At 45.5% G+C, this 17,387-nt stretch overlaps 1 protein-coding gene across 6 annotated transcripts in view; it reads right to left on the bottom strand.

The window, feature by feature from the left end:
- BCO1 (beta-carotene oxygenase 1) overlaps positions 1-11,953 on the bottom strand; it is a 37,630-nt gene extending 25,677 nt beyond the window's left edge. For 3 of the 6 annotated variants that reach the window (XM_044434157.1, XM_044434162.1, XM_044434163.1), the window contains exons 1-4: positions 11,829-11,953; positions 4,875-5,003; positions 1,599-1,728; positions 235-382 (exon numbers count right to left, since the gene is read on the bottom strand). In XM_044434157.1, coding sequence (XP_044290092.1) covers positions 235-382; positions 1,599-1,728; positions 4,875-5,003; positions 11,829-11,913 — 492 coding nt within the window. In that variant the 5' untranslated portion in view covers positions 11,914-11,953. Of the gene's footprint in view, positions 1-234; positions 383-1,598; positions 1,729-3,306; positions 3,517-4,874; positions 5,004-5,785; positions 5,808-8,366; positions 8,391-11,828 lie in introns of those variants that run through there. The other 3 variants (XM_044434158.1, XM_044434159.1, XM_044434161.1) reach the window with 3 other exon arrangements.
- Between the last annotated feature and the right edge of the window lie 5,434 nt (positions 11,954-17,387).

Below are 17,387 nucleotides of genomic sequence, written 5' to 3'. Positions count from 1 at the left end.
TCCGGGAGATGGTGGAGGACAGGAGGGCCTGCAGGAACGTTGTCCATGGGGTCGTGAGGGGTCGGATGCAACTTCGTGACTAACAACAACAAAAGTAGGAAAAAGCCAAGTAAGTGCAGGACATGAGAGCAGTGTGTCAAATTATGCATGGAGACAGGAAAATGGGCATGGAAAGTTTCTCTTTCTCTTCTATAATACTAACTTGGAGATGACCGATTGGGTACCCATACTTACCTTCTCTAGGGTTTCTAGACTCTGAGGATCTATCTTCCTAAGAAAATTGACCTCACTTGTAGCATAATAATCTTCGCCATTTTTCATGATACCGATGAGGCAGTTGTCCGTGAACTCGGGGATCGTGTGCGATAGATAGCAGAATGCCCTGTGGAAATTTGGGGTGGAAATTTGATCAACTGTGGTGATCAACTTTCCTTCCAGCATGACCAGGGCACTTTTAAGCACTACAAAAGAATCTGGCCAAAGACCACAGGCCTGCTCACACAGGCTGCTCCATCACATAACATTGGATAACGTGTACCTGAAAGTGTGAATAACCCACAATCCAAAGGATGGTATCTCAGTTGGTAGGAATTTTCTGTTTGTAGTATTTGCTCTGTGATGAGTCATTCACACATGCAAATAGGCTGTAATTTCAAATGGATCAAACAGATCGAGGTTCAGACAACCTGGTCTAGTGGTCTAGTGGGATCTTTGTGAACCATGGCTTGTGGAAACAGGTTGTTGTGTTGTCTGAACCATGGCAAAGAGCCCACAGTTCACAAGCCAACAAGAAACCACGGATTCCCTGCATGGGTTGTTTGTCATCAATAAGCCATGGGTTGTTAGTACTCCTGGATTCAAATAACATAACCCACATTTCAGCAACAACCCACACTCAAACCATACCATAACTCCACATTTTTTGAATTCAGTTCATGTGTCAATCATTGTTGGGAATGAAAGAGACCGTTATTCTTGGCAGACCTTCCAAGCTGAGGCAGATACAGACTCATCAAGTGATGAGGGGTCCTGAGAACTCTCAGAAAACTGCTCCGTGCATGCTCAGAGACTCAATCATTGTTGGTTGTGCTTACTGAAAGTGCGGAATAAATAGCTTTTGCCAAAGAAGGCTCTGTGATTTGAAAGTGTGATGTGGTTGAGGAACCCGACTCACAACCATCAAGATAATATAAATGTTCTATCTGCCATGTTACTAGTTGGCACTGAAGTTTTGAGATTCTTAAAATTTGAGTGCAGCATGGCTAGAATGCAGGTCAAACTTGATTTTCCATTTCCACACTTGAGTGTGAAAGCATATGCATGGAAGAAACCACAAAATGGATGCAGACCATTATCTACACAGTTCTGACATTTTCTAGGTAAAGCATTTCCTATTCTGACGAGCAACAGTTCTCTGACACAGGCCCCTGACTGTTGGGAATGCTATCAGGGGCTGATGAGAGCTGGTAGCTCAACATCTGGAGATTCACAGGTACTTATGGCACAGAAGAAATATACCCTCTCTGAGCATCCAGGTAGAGGTGGAAAGCACACAGGATATGTTGCTGGGGGTGGGTAGAAGTGGAAAAACTGCTTACTTGGCAAATACATTTTTGCATGGATCTGGATATGCCATGGTCCCAAATTCGGACACCACAATTCTGTCTGCCTCCATATTGCAATTGTATGTGTCACTGCGGAGGTATTTACTTCTATAGAAAACTTCACCTGATGAAAGAAGAAAACAAATCCCCATACATCATGCGCAGTGGCAGATCAAACGGAGTAAATGGAATTCAGCATTTTTGGTGGAAAACAGATCCACTGGCATAAGCAGGCGTGAGGCGTGCGTGCGCCTGAATCACCAGGCACGATTGCAGGAACGATTCACAAACCAGCAGTCAGGACTGTGCTGAGAAGCAGGCCAGCCTCTGCTAAAGCCGATCTGAGGCGTCGGTCTCCTAGTCTAAATGCTAAGCTAGGGTGGGAGAGGGATCCTAGATCAGCGGCAAAGCTTCTGTACACAGAGGTCCCCAGTTCAGCTTCCAGTCTCTCCATGTAAATGCTGGAGAGACTCCTGCCTGAAATCCTGGGGATGCTACCAGTCTGTGTTGGTGATACCAGCCTAGGCAGAAACCAAGAATCACCGAATAGTAGAGTTGGAAGTGACCTATATGGTCACTCAGTCCAGCCACCTGCTCTATGCAGGACTCCAGGTAAAGCATCCCTGACCGATGGCTGTTCTGCTGCTTCCTGAGGGCCTCCAGAGCAGGAGAACCCACCACCTCCCTCGGACATTGGTTCCATTGCCATACTGCTCTACGTTCTTCCCAAAGTCCAGCCAGAACCCGGCTTCTTGTAACTTGAGCCCAATCTTCCATGTCCTGCACTCTGAGATGATTAAGAAGAGATCCTGGCCTTCATCTTTGTGGCAGCCTTTCATGTACTTTTAGAGAGCTATCATATACCCACTCAGTCTTCTCTTTTTGAGGCCAAACATGTCCAGTTCTTTCAATCTCTTCTCATGCGGCTTTGTTTCCAGTCCCTGGACCATCTCTGTTGCTTTCCTCTGAACCTTTTCAGTTAGTCTCCATCTTTCCTAATCTATGCGGCTCAGAACTGGTAACAATACCCAAGATGGGGCCTAACTAAGGCCAAACAGAGGGGAATCAGTACCTCACATGATTTGAAAGCTGCACTGCTACATTTGACCTTTTGCAGCAACGCTGTATTGTGATTTATCTTCCGCTTGGGTTACGAGCCAAGCATCATTCACCGTGCCTTGTTATCCTGGCTGAGTTCAGACAGCCATAACCTTCACTTCAACAGCAAGCCATCGTTCAAGGCAACCCCGAGTGCTGCCTTGCTGTGCTGTCTGAACACGCCAAGCAAGTAGCATGATAACCAGGCTTTCAGGTTTTACTATTGCTTGGGCCAGGATGGCATCAAGCAATTCAGGTAATGAGAAAAACAACAAAGCAAAGTCTTTTTCTGATGTTAACTTCATGCCAGGTATTTAAAAGGCAATGCTCCTTTGCAAGATTGTTTCCCTTCTAATTAAACCTAGGTTGAATCTTTCCCTGGCTGAATGTCTTTTATTAAAGTTTTATGTGTTTTGAACCACTGTAGTCAAAAAGTTAAGTACCAGTTCTTACAGAACTGGAGCAATTCCCAGCACACTTAGTTGAGAGATGACTGGTTGCTACTTGGATGTCTTGTATTTTATGGTGGCATCGTTAACTCAAAAGAGCTAATCCTCAGGTTAAAAATGCCATGATAAAATAATAGAAAGCCAGGATTTCTCACTCTCTTTTTCTTGTGCAGGGAGCACAGATTCCTCTTGAGGGGTAGACAAGATCCCGTTTTTCACAATATTCCACTGCCTATTGCTCATGGTGCATCAGGACGGAGCTTCAGGAGGTTCCCACATTTGCTAAGGATGAAAGCTACTAAAGAAGAAAACCTCAGCATCTTGGGGCTTGCAGGTCTGTTTTCCCTGTCTCAACATGCAGACCACTGTACACATAAAACACAGAAAACAGTTTTGTTTCAGAACAAGAGGACAAACTTCTCTGGAACAACCGCAGTTCTACTGGGCATGCAAACAGTCTCATTAAAAAAGAAACACGGATCACTTGACTACTTGAATTATAAAAATGCTCCAGGTCTGCGGCTTCTGAGTTAACATATGAATTGAAACGTGGCTCCAGAATTCATACTCCCACCAATGTGAGAACCAGTAATTCTCAAGTTTACCTAAATTCTTCCAAAGTCACTCTGAAGCTCATTTTGGCTGACCCCCATCTAGCTTTTGAGCAGGGCTTTCTTTCTTTCTTTGCATTTACATGTGGATTTTGAAAAACTGGACACTTCCCCTTCTTCCACCAAAAATGCATGAAGAAAATTGGAGGGGGTTTAAATCTGCATTTCAAGCTACACCTTTTTAAAAAAAAAATCTGCATTTTTCAAATCTGATAGCAAATTCAGGAGAGTCAGTGTGGTGTCATGGTGAAGAGCATGGGACTGGGACTCAGGCGATCTGAGTTCTAGTCCCCACTCAGCCATGGAGCCCACTGGGTGACTTTGGGCCAGTCACAGACTCTCGGCCCAACCTACCTCACAGGGTTGTTGTTGTGGGGATAAGATGGAGGAGGAGATGCAAGCTGCCTTGAGCCTTTTGAGGAAAAAGGCAGGATATAAATCGCAATATAAATAAATAAATAAATAAATAGGCACTCCTATTCACATTCACATTTGGGATTGCAAAAGGGACATGTTTGTAGGACTGGAGGACATGAATGAAACCCTGGTCTCCTACTTGCTGTCCATCCCCTGCAGTGTGTCTCCACCTTGTGTTATCAAGAGGAATACCTGCCTCTGGGAGCCCGGCAGTTCCAGCACAGTCACCAACAGATCTGACCTCCCTGGAGCTGCTCTCATCATTCATTGATTTGGGGCATTTTTATCCTGTCCTATAATGATGTCTCAGGATGGCCTGTCTCAAAACAGGATGGTGGCAGCATACAAACTATAATATAAATACCCAATAAAACCAATATTAAAAACATGGCTGGTACTTAAAATACAGGGGAAATAAAAAGGTTAAAGAGATAGAAATATAGAAACTGAGCGAGTCAGAAGGGGTCTCCTGGGCCATCTAGTCTGACCCCCGGCTCTAGCCGGTTCCGCTCACGACATGCCCACCATGTGCGCTGCACGCTTTTTCTCCAAGGGACACCTTCCATTTGAGCTTTGGAAGGCTTGCACCCAACTTCTGATAGGTTGCTGATCAGTGCTTTTTGGGCAAGCAGCGAAGCTTTTCCCTCCCATCCAGGTCCACCTGGCGATCCTCAACACCGGATGCACAAACATACCATTTTTTATGGTGAAACTGTGCAGCAGAGCCATGCCGTCAAACCAGTGATTGTATTTACTTTCTCCAATGGTGTGCATGCCCGGCCCATTGCGGATGAGAGTTCCCTCCATCCAGCGAGGGATCTCGCCTGCAAAAAGTAAACACAACGTATTAGGGATACTGTGTCTAGAAGCTCCACGAAGGTGTTTCATCACAACAGCCCCAAACTGCACAAGCCCCGCTCCACCCCACAGTAGAACAACCCTAAGATCCACCTCACAAGCTGTCAAAACACCAGAAGTCGCCGGAAGGGTGCATTTTGGATCAATTCAGGACATCAAGACAGCCACAACAGCACAGCTAAAGACACTCACGAAAGAGGACTTCCAGAACTGCTCCAGAAAGTGGCAAGAACGATGGGATAAGTGTGTTCAAAGTGAGGGGGAATATTTTGAGGATTAATGGCAATGCATCTTTTATTGTAGTAATTTTTCCCCCCGACTTGGGCACACGACCAATGACATTTTCGCTGCAATTGCTTTTTTCCCGTTCGCTCGCAGTCCAAACTTAGAAGTGTCATTTGAACTGTGGAGCAATTTCATCTCAACTCTAACGGGCGAACTCTGGATTGCTGGAAGTCAGCGTCTTCGAACGATGAGGCACCGCTGCAATTCTACTCGGCACCAGTGTTTCAGTGCCACTTGGGCCTCTATTCCCCTGGCTGGGGGCTCCCAGTATAACTCTGAACACAGAAGCAGGGGGCAAAGAATGGAGAGAAAAAGCTGCACAGATCCGTTCTTGCGTTTTTGCACAAATCTCACGTTTGCAAATTTGCTCCCCAAAAGATACGAATTGGCCAAAAATGCATACATCCCCGCCATAACGCTGGTTAAATATATGCAACATTGCACATCATGGACGAAGGCTGACCTCTCTGCTTGAGCTGTGTCCTTCTGGTCCCTTCTCTCCTCCCACCTTACCTGGAAAGGCAAAAGGTCACATGACTGCAAAGGTCACATGACTGCTTCGCCCCACCCCACCCCATCTACCAGAAAAGGAGCATGCGCTTTCCCCTCTCTCCTCTCCTAAGCTAAGCAGCCAACAGTAAGCCAAGATATCCTCCATGCGACTACCAACATTTCTTCTCATGCAAGCCACATATGGATTGTCTGTCACTACAGAAACGTTCTTACAACTTTCGTTATGAGCTTCTCAGTGCAGAATCTAACCAATCCCAGCACAAGCAACAGCCTCTTAACTAAACCTGCTGCTTAATGCTTACCTTTGCCGAACGTCCATATAGCCAACAACACTTAGTTTCACACGTTACTCTGTAGATATATTTGTGCATTTTGGACTGGTGTTTTTCCTTTTGTGTGCTTTCCTGCAGCTAAATACGCACAAAATACACAACAGCCCACAAGGACCTTGCGGGGCCATAATGTGGGAAAATTCAGATAAATCTTTATAGAAAAAGCCAGCTTATATGTGCCTTTGTGATAGAAAATCAAACCTACAGTGCCTCTGCCTCTCTCCCGGAAAGAACCAGAATTCCAAGCCAGGCTTCAGTTTACTGTTGTTATCAGTGAGCTTGTTAAGAGACTGGAACTCTCAGCTTGCCTGAGAGCGGCTGCTACATTTAATTGCAAAAGCATTTGCTGAAGGAGGGCTCCTAAGGAAAGTCAACCCATCTATTCTTGTGCTAACAGCAACAAAACTGATGATGTGACCAGCCAGGTTTTCCTAGCAGTATTGCAAGCACCCTAATTTACACGTTAAAACCCACAGCCAAGACCCTGCCTTCCTGATTGACACGACAATCTCCTGTAATCAACGCTATTTTATTGAGTCCCCTCTACAGATCTCTTTCTTTTCACTGTATTCCCATTATTTCACTATTTCATCATCATCTGCCCTGCTGCTGTGCATGTGACACAGAACCTATAAAACACTGTATATGTTCTAAAAGCTTGTGGCTGGCTGCATGGACCGCCACTTGGGAGCCTGCTGCTGTTAGTTACTGCAGGGGACTGGGTCATGTCCACAATAAACAGTTGAAGTTCAAGACAATTGGGTCTTCCCTGTGGATCCGAGTGGTCATTCCTTGCAACTAGAATTCCAGGATTCTGACACCAGGCTCTGAGGAATCCATGGGCGACTGAGGAATCCACAGCTTTCAAACTGAACCCTGGGGAATACTGTCATCTTGGGATATAAACTAGCAGGGGCGGGCATGGTGGGGGAGATGACACAAGGGGCATGTCGTGAGCGGAGCCGCTGGAGCCGGGGGTCAGACCAGATGGCCCGGGAGGCCCCTTCTGACTCGCTCTGTTTCTGTGTTTCTCTATGTTAAGGAGGGCACAAATCCAGCAGACCCGATAATCCAAAGCGTGAAAACTCCTACACAGAGGCACCATGGGTGAAAATTTCTGCCTCCGAAACTAACTTAGTCATAAGACTACGCTATCATTCTCCAGGCCAGAAAGCACAGCATGATCTTGAGACAGGGTGATGTCAGGAAGGCCTCCAACAGACAGTACTGTAACTAAAGGGGGACTTCAATGAACCGCTTATTTACAGGATGAATTTATGTTCCAAGTCTGATACAGAGAATAAATCTTTCAGAGTCTGAAATGACTGTGCCCTAGAGCAGCTGGTCATGGACCGACTAGAGAGGAGACAATCGTGGATTTAATCCTAGGTGGGGTTGTCCAGGACATAATATTGGACACAAAAGTTGTTGAACCACTTGGAAACAATGACTACAGTGCAAGAAGAGTTAATATATAGTTAAGTGGAAGCTTGCTAAAAAGAAATCAACACCGTTGTGTTTGACTTCCAAAGAAGAAATGTCTAAAAAATGAGGGAGCTGATAAAGAAGCTGAAGAGAAGAGGCCAGAAGGGTAAATCTTTTCAAAGTGCTTGGAGTTTACTCAGAACCAAAGTAGTAGAGTCTCAGATAATGTGCATACGACAAATTCCAAGAAGTCACCAGCATGGTTAATTCATGGAGTCAAGGAAGCTGTCAGAGAGAAGAAAGCTTTCTTCAAGGAGTAGAAGTCTTATCCAGATGAGAAAAACAAGGGCTCAAACAAGCTTGCATAAGGGAGATGCGAGCAGACCGGATGCTGGACGGATGGACTCTCAGGTGGCTCTTCTGAATGAGAAATTTAGTAATGTGCTGCAAAGCCTCAGAAGCAATTCAACTCTGGGGCCGTCAAAGACAGATCATATTTACAGCTCTCACTAAGCCTGCCATGTCCCTGTCTCGCTTGTGGACATTTCCAACTATGTTTCCGTAACTCTGGGCCCTGGTGCTTTCTTCTAATTCTTTTTACAGACAAAGGCAACTTTTTCTGTTACCTAACCATTCTTAAGAACCAAAATAATTTATCCCATTATTTAACCCAAATCTACCAACCTTCTTACAACATCACCATATTTATTATAAAATAGCTCAGTCTAATTCAGTATGAATGCCTTATGAAAGACATTTATCTAACATACTTACTTGTGCTTGTTCGGGTTTATCTAACAGGACATTTGTATAACATGAATTGACTGACTGATTACCCGTGATCTCTGCACATGTGGTGTGCTGGGGCCTGTCTCACTTTTAATTTTCTGAGCTACTCTGGCACATCCCTGAAAAGCAGAATAAAAAATACAGCCCATAAATAAATGGAGAAATAAATTAGAATTGGGCCCACGGTGTGCAAGACCTAATTCTTCCCCTCGCCCAGCTACAATTAACCACAGAGGAAAACATGTGCTAGCCCCAAAATTCAGTACACAGTTTGCATGCTTCTATGGCTCTGGCATGAGGCAGCCCTCAGCACTGTAACATAACCTGGTAGAATCATAGAATCGTAAGTGCCGTACTCTTGCCATGAGACCGTGTCGAAACGAGGAAGTGTGTCCTTTTTTTTTTTTTCAGGGCATTTCCAGTGAAAACATTTTAGGATGCAAGATTTTTAATGTACAAACTATTCTTTTGGCCCCAGAGATGGTGCACTGAACTCCTGCTTGCAGCAAATGAAGTCTTTGCAAATACAGTAGCCAGACTGCAGCTGGGGCCTGCAGGTCCGATCGCATAAAACCAGTCCTGGCTCCCTTGCATTGGCTTCCTGTATGCTTCCAAGCCTGATTTTCATAAATAAAGCTGTTACAGAGCTTGGGGCCACAGTACCTGGCAGAATGCCTTTTCCAACTTAATGTGCCTAGAGACTATGATCTGAGGCTTTTCTCAGAGGGGCTTAGAGGGCCTCACCAGTGGTGGCACCTGGTTAAGTTCTCTCCACCGTGGCTTGCCTGGCACCATTTTAAGTGCCAGGTCAGCACTGCCCTCTACTCCCAGGCATTTAATGGCACCCAATGGCATAGGATGTCATTTATGTCAGCTATCTTTTTAGCATGTCTAGTATTTTTATTCAAATTGTTTTAGCTGTTGAAATTGATTGTAAAATGTGCATACTGCAATGTAATGTTGTCTTTTACTATCTGTAGTTTGTGCTTCTGTAACTGCCTAGAGAACAGTACAAAACTTAAAGAAAACTTAAAGAAAATTAAAGAAAAGGATAAATGGGAGGGAACAGTGACCTGAAGTAGAATTCTGCTAGCAATTTGTATCTAAAACAATCCTACAGCTGAACCTACTGCCATTTTTCATCTTAGTGATAAGCTCTCCAGGTCATTCAAACTGTCAAGATGTAGTAAAAATCTATGCCTACAGGTCTTTGAAACCTGTGTTTCCACGACACTTGAAGTTGCTTAGCTGTGAAGCCATTTGATGCTCTTGTGTTTTACTGGATAAAAAATTAGAATAACAGGGTAGTTGCTGTTTACTAAACCTTCCATGATGGTGCAGTGCAATGGAGGGAGGAAACCTGAGCATTTGTGCGCACCTTCGTGGCACACCGTTGTGAGACAATCTGTTCATTAAAGTCAAGTCTCTTTTAGTAGAGGGCCAAATCCTATTTCAGAACAGTTCTTGGGGGGCAGCCAAAGGCAAACGGGAGGGCCCAAGATACAAGCAGATTTCGACTGTAACTGCCTCAGGAGAGGCATGTCACCTTTTTAGAATGTGGAAAAATTGCAGCAGGAAACTGTCAAATTGGTGATCAGAGAAAAGGAGTGGGGCGAGGGAAAGGTGTTTTGTGAACATTTGGGGTACCTTCTCAGTCCACATCTGGCTCCCCAGGAGGGCGGGATTTGGTTCCCCAAGATGCTACACCCCCGATGCGGGAGAAAGGAAACATGGAGGGGTACTGCCCTGTGCCCCCACCTCTGGTGTCACGCATGGTCTTATCGGCACAGCTCCACTTCACCCTTTGCCTAGCCCTGTCCTGGCCTCACGATGGTGTTTAGTGGAATTCTGGGAAAGGGCTTTTTACATTCATGAGTGGGACTGCAGCAAAATGTTGCAGTGCATCCTCACCACCTGTCTATTGCTGCTTCCATTCAAGATTCCAGCCAGCCAGCCAGCCAGAACCATCCTCCACATCCTCCATTTTCTGCTCCCCTGCATTCTGTTCTCCCTTTTCCAACTAGCACTTAACTGTGCGGGCACTTCTGTTCTCTCCGGGCTGTCCTGGAAGAGGCGGCTCTTTTCAGGATTTTAAAAAGGTTGTGTTTTGCAAACCTCAGTGCTCCTCCAAGGCGCTTCTCAGTTAGCTGGTCTGAGTTCTATCTCTGCTGGCCTTCACCACCTGTATCTTCTATCAGAAGGAACAATAAATCTATACTGGAAGTCTGTGTAACAGATATTACATCAGAGGTTTCGTAAGCCAGTCGGTTGTCCCAGGACAGCAGAGGAACCCAGCCATGAAATTCCCCATTTGATCTGCCACTTTCTTTCTCACCCTCCCATGCCTGTGCAGCTGCAAAGCATGTGAAGCCTTGACCCGGGGTGGGATAAAAATGCAGAAAAAACAAACACGCATCATGACTCAAGGTAAAGGAGAACATCTGCAGCCAGCTTCTGCCACTAGTTCAATGGAAGGGAAAAGCCAAACAAAACAAAGCCGCGTTGTCCAGGGACAACCGCTTGGGAAGTAAGAAAGAGTAAGTGGCCAGCAGGAGGGGCATTCAAGCATGAGTCAGACAAACAATTAGTGCCATGGGAAATGGACTGACCATGGTATGTGTGGCTTTCCCTCGTTTCATTCAGGGCAATCCAAGATAACTTTGGCATTTGAGTTTAGAACCACGCTACTCTGCAATGCTAGCACGAGTTACTCTAATCCATTTGGGAGGGCGCATTTAGCTCAACAGAAGTAAGAGTGGCATACACCCATGCAATGTCTTCTCACTAGGGTTTAGTCTAACCATTGTGTTCAACTGCCCAAGACTATGGGGCAGCCCCCCAGCATCAAGGCGTGGGAACCTCCCAGAATTTTTATAGTGGAAAACAATGAAAAGGTTCAAATGCAGGAAAAAACACTGCTGCACGATTTTTAAAAAGCCCGCACAAAATGTGTCCAGCTGCATATCAGCATACCCTTCGGGGGCTCGCTCCCTGCGCCTTACTCCCCGGTAAAAGCAGCAAATGCAGGCCAAGGGGAGCTGCGGTGATGGGAGCCCAACGCTCCTAGACCGGGATAAGCATCTTCCAGTTGCCGTTCCCCTTCTCTGCAATTTCGGAGCTGGAGCCGTAAATCTGTAATCCGGAGCCCCGATCACTTCCCGGACTCTGGACCCCCGAAGACCTGTTGCAACTGATGCCCCAGGAAGCATCTGGCTTTCTGCCCCCCCCCCCGCTCGGTTTTCTAGCTGCGATTTCCCTTCTTCTGGGCTCCATTCCAGCTCCTCTCCAAACTTCCTTTTGCACAAAATGGGGCGTCCTTAGGAAACACACATATGTGCACAAACGTGCAAGGATGTGCGTGCCCTCTCGTCCTGCAAGCCCGAGCCCCGGATCCTTTGCGCACTTCGCACCGCCCCTGCGGACCCCAGCCCCCTTGAGCGCCCTTACCCTGCACTTCTGCCTTGAGGGGCTCGGGGTGTTCCTCTTTGTTTTTGCAGAAAATCGCTTTCATTATCTCTGCGGAGGCCGCCATCCCAGCCGCGCTCGGCGGTGCTCCCGCCAGCTTCTCTTGCACCGGCGGAGAAAGCCGAACGGCGAGCACTCCGATGTGCCGTTTGCATATATTTGCGAGGCGGCGCGGCCGGGGCGGGGAGAAGAGGTCAAAGTCCGCTGCCAGCTACGTGGCCCAGCGCCCGCCTGCCCGCCTGCCTCCCTCCGCCTGGGCCCGCGTTGATCCTCCAAACTTTACTTTTCTGCGCCGAGAAGAACGAAGCGCCGCGCACTTTCTCCGGCCTGGGAAGCAGGACGAAAAGCCTCGCGCAGGTCTCGGCAGAAGAACGGCAAGATGGCTCGCCTGGCTGGAGAACGGCGGCGCTTCCCCGCTCTTTTCTCTTTAATGTGGGCCCACCCTTTCCACTTTTCATTCATGCCTCAACTTGCACGGGGTTGTGTCAGCTTATCCGGGAGCAACCCTAAAAGAATTCACCAAAGTTTAATTCTGAGCAGAACTATATAGAGGTGCATGGTCAGGTTGGAAGATTTTTCCCAAATCCTGTAGGGCTGGCTGTATGGATTTGTAGCTTGTGCCATTAATAGCGGAGGAAAAAATATTAAAGCTTTTAAATACAGTCTACATTAGCCAAATGCCTCTCTGAACGATTTCCAATAAAATCTAAAAGAAAAAAAACCACGATAAACAATGCAACAGAATATAAATACAATATGGGTTTATTAAAAAGTAAATATGATTGATGTAATGCACCAATCCCATAGCCAGTTAAATATGAACACATAGGTAAATAAATAAATGCCCACAGCGACCAATGACCATATAAATGAAAAGTGGCATAAAAATGGTTTTTTTTTTTAACAATTAAAATACTGAGAAACTGAAAAGGGTTTAGCCTGGCACCAAAAGGCATAAAACGGGGGTGTCCAACCCACAGCCTGCAGGCCACATGCGGCCCAGCATGGCTATGATTCCAGCCCGACACAAAATGGTAAAGTTACTTAAAACATTATCAGATTATTTTGGCGATTCTTTTGGGTAACTCGATTGCACAGTTCTCAAGCGTGAACTTTGCAGACGGCAACGTCATATAGCAGTGTCATGTAAAATAAACACATGTGTGCTCTTGTTATTTGTACACATGCGTGGCTTCAGTTTTACGGTGGTCTGTGGCTTCCAGTGTGTTATCTTCCAAGCACAGTCGGTCAAATTGATGCCATCAGATATAGATGTGCTCATGGTGACTTGGTGAGTGAAACACAACTATTATCCATAATCTTTCAACCTACTGTTTCAAGCAATTTTATCCATTTTGACACGTTGGCTAAACACAGTCCTATGAACAGGGAAAAATATGCAGCCTTGCTTTTCGATTTGATACAAGAATTTGAAAACAGATTTCAAGATTTCTGGGGAAATAATCACTATTTTGGTATATTTGCGACCCCATGTTCAGTCAACTTAAATATGCCACCTGCCAGTTTTCACATGGAATGCACAGAGCTGCAATCTGACGCCCAACTTAAAGAAAAAATTGATCATGGACTTTTATAGGCCCTGTCTTCGCAGAGACAAATATCCCTCGCTTCACAATTATGCCGTATTTGTGTCTTTGCTTTTTGGCAGCACCTACATTTGTGAGCAACTATTTTCAAGAATGAAGCACGCTAAGAGTGAAATTAGAACCAGAATATCTGATGAGCTCCTTGGGAACTCACTGAGAATTCCAACTACTTCTATCAAACCAGATATTGATCCATTAGTTTCTCAAACACAATGTCAAATATCCCACTAGTTTTATGTTGCCCTCTTCTTTTACTTTCCTAATAAAAATATCGAAGAAATCAATAAAGTTTTATTACTTAGCTATGATAGTGACCACAAACTTGAGACCTGCTCAACGATTTTAAAAGACTCTGAACGGGGTGCCACATTAGAATGATTATGTCAGGACTTTTTTGCTTATCTGTGGTAGAGGATATCACGAAAACTATGCACAGACTTTTTTTTTTGCTCATCAGCTTTCGTTACTGTTCGTGTAGTTAATGTGCCTCCCAAGACAATATTCCTTCTTCCAATGCTGCCCAAGGAAGTCAAAAGATTGGACACCCCAGCAAAAGGAGTCAGTGCCAAATGGACCTCTCTAGGGAACCGATTCCACCATTGGGGCACCACAGCGAAAAGGCCCTTCCCCTCCTGGCCACCATCCTTACATCTTTTAGACATGGCTCCCAGAGAAGGACCTCCAATCTCAAGGTCCGGGTAGGCATATATGGGAGGAGATGCTCCCTTAGATATCCAACCCCTACACCAGTGAGGGCAAACCTTTTAGAAACCGAGTGCCCAAAGTGCAACCCCAAACCCACTTATTTATCGCAAAGTGCCAGCACTGCAATAAACCCTGAAGACTGAGGTTTTAGTTTAGAAAAAACAACTCGCAGCCAGTCCAAGCATATATATATCCTTGGCAGTGCACTGACCAGTCATGCAAAAGCTCGGACGGATCCTGGCTAATGAGTCGTGGCTTGTGGCGTCATCCCCTGGCACCATACTCATTTCCAAGCATGCGCATGGCCCCTTTTGTGGAGGTGAAGGAGCAGCACCGTCTCCTTCACCTCCACAAAATCACAGCCAACCTTAAAACATCTAAAGTGAGAAGAAAGGACCTAGACGACAGTGGTGATTATTCCCAGGAAGGACCTCTCAGTTCACTTAAGCATAATTAAATCCATGCCTCCCAATGTGGACAAGGAAGTCACAGCCCAGGTTGGTGCCCAGTCAAGGAAGGGGGTGGGTGTAATTGACAGTGCCCACTTCCAGGCCCTACGAAGGGGGGCACTGTCCCTCCCTTTTGGCCCAGGCTGTGCCATGGTGTCGTGCGCACACGCAGCGACAAGAATCTTAACCATGCAGTGGGTTGCAGCCCCTTCCCTATCGCCCACCAACATCCTTTTGACCATGGAGCAAGAGTCACAGTTATTAACAGGAGCACGTGCTACCAGGTGTGCTCCGCACCTCCAGCCTGAAAGAGCCACTGTAGTTGATTCCCCCACACTTGTTCGAACGCCAGTGCTTTGTGACGAGCACCAGACCGCCCACCTCTTACTAGTTCTACTTGTGATGCCACAAGGAGGTTGGAAACAAAGCCAAATGAACTCACCAGAAACAAATACAGTAAAACCATGGATTGCAAGCATAATTTGTTCCAGAAACTTGCTTGTAATCCAAAGCACTTGTATATCAAAGCGAATTTCCCCATAAGGTTCAAGTAAATAAGGTTAATCCGTTCTGTAACCTTATTTTATCGCAAAAATTGGAATCGGGTGCACTCGGGGAGAGGGGGGAGATGGGTGCAATTGCAGGCATGCTCGTGGGGGAGGAGAGGATGCTGTCCTCACCCCCTCAGCGAGAGAGAGAAGAACCGGCGCTCAGTTGTGACGTGACGCTTGGCAGGCAAAGGGCGCATAATACTCGTACTGCAAGACATCGCTCGTTTATCAAGTTAAAATTTAGAAAACCTTTTTGCTCATCTTGCAAAACACTTGCAGACCAAGTTACTCGCAATCCAAGGTTTTACTATACTGCTTGTTCAGGCAGGCAGATGTAGAAAATGGTCATAAATGTAACAGAAGAGTGCGCGACAGACAGAAATACTCTGTCTTACTTACCTGTCCCTTGCTTGTTAAATTAGATTGAACAGACTTGGTATTTTAATTTTTCTATTTAGATTGGGAGTTCTAGCATGCCTTTGTTACTTCAAACAGAAAATTAATCTTGATTCATTTGATTTAATTGAGAGGGGGCCTTTCTGACCTGGTGGTGAAAAAAAAACCCAAAACCATTCTGCTCTTCAAGGACTTGTTGCGTGAGCTTCAAAACTTCTGGCCTATCTCCTCACACTTAGACTATGCTAAAATAAACTGTTGTGAAATGTCAGCTAAAGGGTGGGGGAATGTAATTAACTGATTGATTATAAATATTTATATTCTACATTCCCATGAATCATAACTTGGATGAGCAGAGTCTTGTCATAGTGACCCATGTGCTGGTAACCTCTCGCATGGATTACTGTAAAGCGCTCTGAATGGGGCTAACTTTGAAAACATCTGGACGTTACAACTAATAGAGAACAGGGCGCCGTGGCTGCTTCCGCAGAGTGGCTGGCGAGAACCTTTACGCAGGTCCTCTGTCAGCTGCGCTGCCCCCCTGCTCCAGTCTGGGCCCAACTCAGGGTGTTGTCTGTGACACAGAAAGCCCTAGACGGCTCGGGACCCGGGTACCCAAGTGCCTCTCTCCCCATATTCCTGGCCATCCACCTGGATCTTCCTCGGAAGCCCTCCTCTGAATCCCTCCCCTGCTCAGATCAAGGGGGAAAGGCCGGGAGGGGGGCATTCCCAGCATTTGGAATTCCCTTCCCAGGGATATACAGCTGGCGCCAGCTCTTCGTTCTTCTAGGTGCCAGGTCTTTTAGACATTTCTGTTTAAACAAGCTTTTGGTTAATTTAAATTATTTTAATTGTTGCTTGTTAATTTATTGGATGCATTTATTATGTTGTGTGTGAGCCATCCCTTGGGCAGGAGAGAGGGAGGGCTGCTAGGGGGGCCTTGTTGGCAGCTGCCCCCCCATGTCTGCCCCCCCCCCATCTCCTCTCCATCCCAAGGAGTTTCATCTGGCACCTTCCTTCTACTCTTTTGGGCACCTGGCGAAGACCTTCCTTTTTTAAAAGCTATTTTAATAGTTAATGCCACTCAACCTTCTCTTTTGTATTTTTATCCATATTTTATTAACATTGTATTTTTAAGTGCTGTAATTAGTTTTTTATTGTGTTTTATCTCATGACTGTGAACTGCCCAGAGGTGCTATGGCACAATTGGATAGCGTACAAATGTTCTAAATAAATAAATAAATAAATATTTTATCATGAGATGATTTATCTTTTATTTTTTTTGTTTTAACTATTATCTGTTTATTAATTTTTACTGTATTCTGTGCTGTTTTAGCATTTGTAAGCCAGTCAGAGAATCTTCAGGTTGTGGGGTGGCATAGAAGTGAAATAATGAAATGCAATGAAATTAAATGAAAGAGGTAATAAATAACAATTAAATAAATGAACGAATATGATGTAGTCATGCCAAGTAAGGCAGCAAAATATGGCATTCAAAATGATGACAAAGAAAAGAGATGAGGCTTAGTCATTATTCTTGAGTATAGGCCAAGTTAAATGCACATGCACACAAATTAACTTAACAACAAAACCACAATAGCGATTGCAATTGAATCAGCATGGAAGCACTGCAGTGCTTTAAATGCACATTTCAAAATAAAGTTAAAAAGTTGAACTGTTAAAATGTTGGGAAAACAAAAAGTTCCTCACCTGGCACCAAAAAGGATACAAAGTAGGCTGCAGGTGCACCTCGTTGGGGAGCTTATTGCACAGCTTTTTGGGGCCACAACTGAGAAGACCCTTCTCCTGCTAGCCACCCGCCTCAATGTGTTG

Source organism: Varanus komodoensis, unplaced genomic scaffold (genome assembly GCF_004798865.1).
Source record: "Varanus komodoensis strain SLA01 unplaced genomic scaffold, ASM479886v1 scaffold27, whole genome shotgun sequence".
NCBI lineage: Eukaryota > Metazoa > Chordata > Lepidosauria > Squamata > Varanidae > Varanus > Varanus komodoensis.
This window is presented reverse-complemented; position numbering and strand designations above follow the sequence as displayed.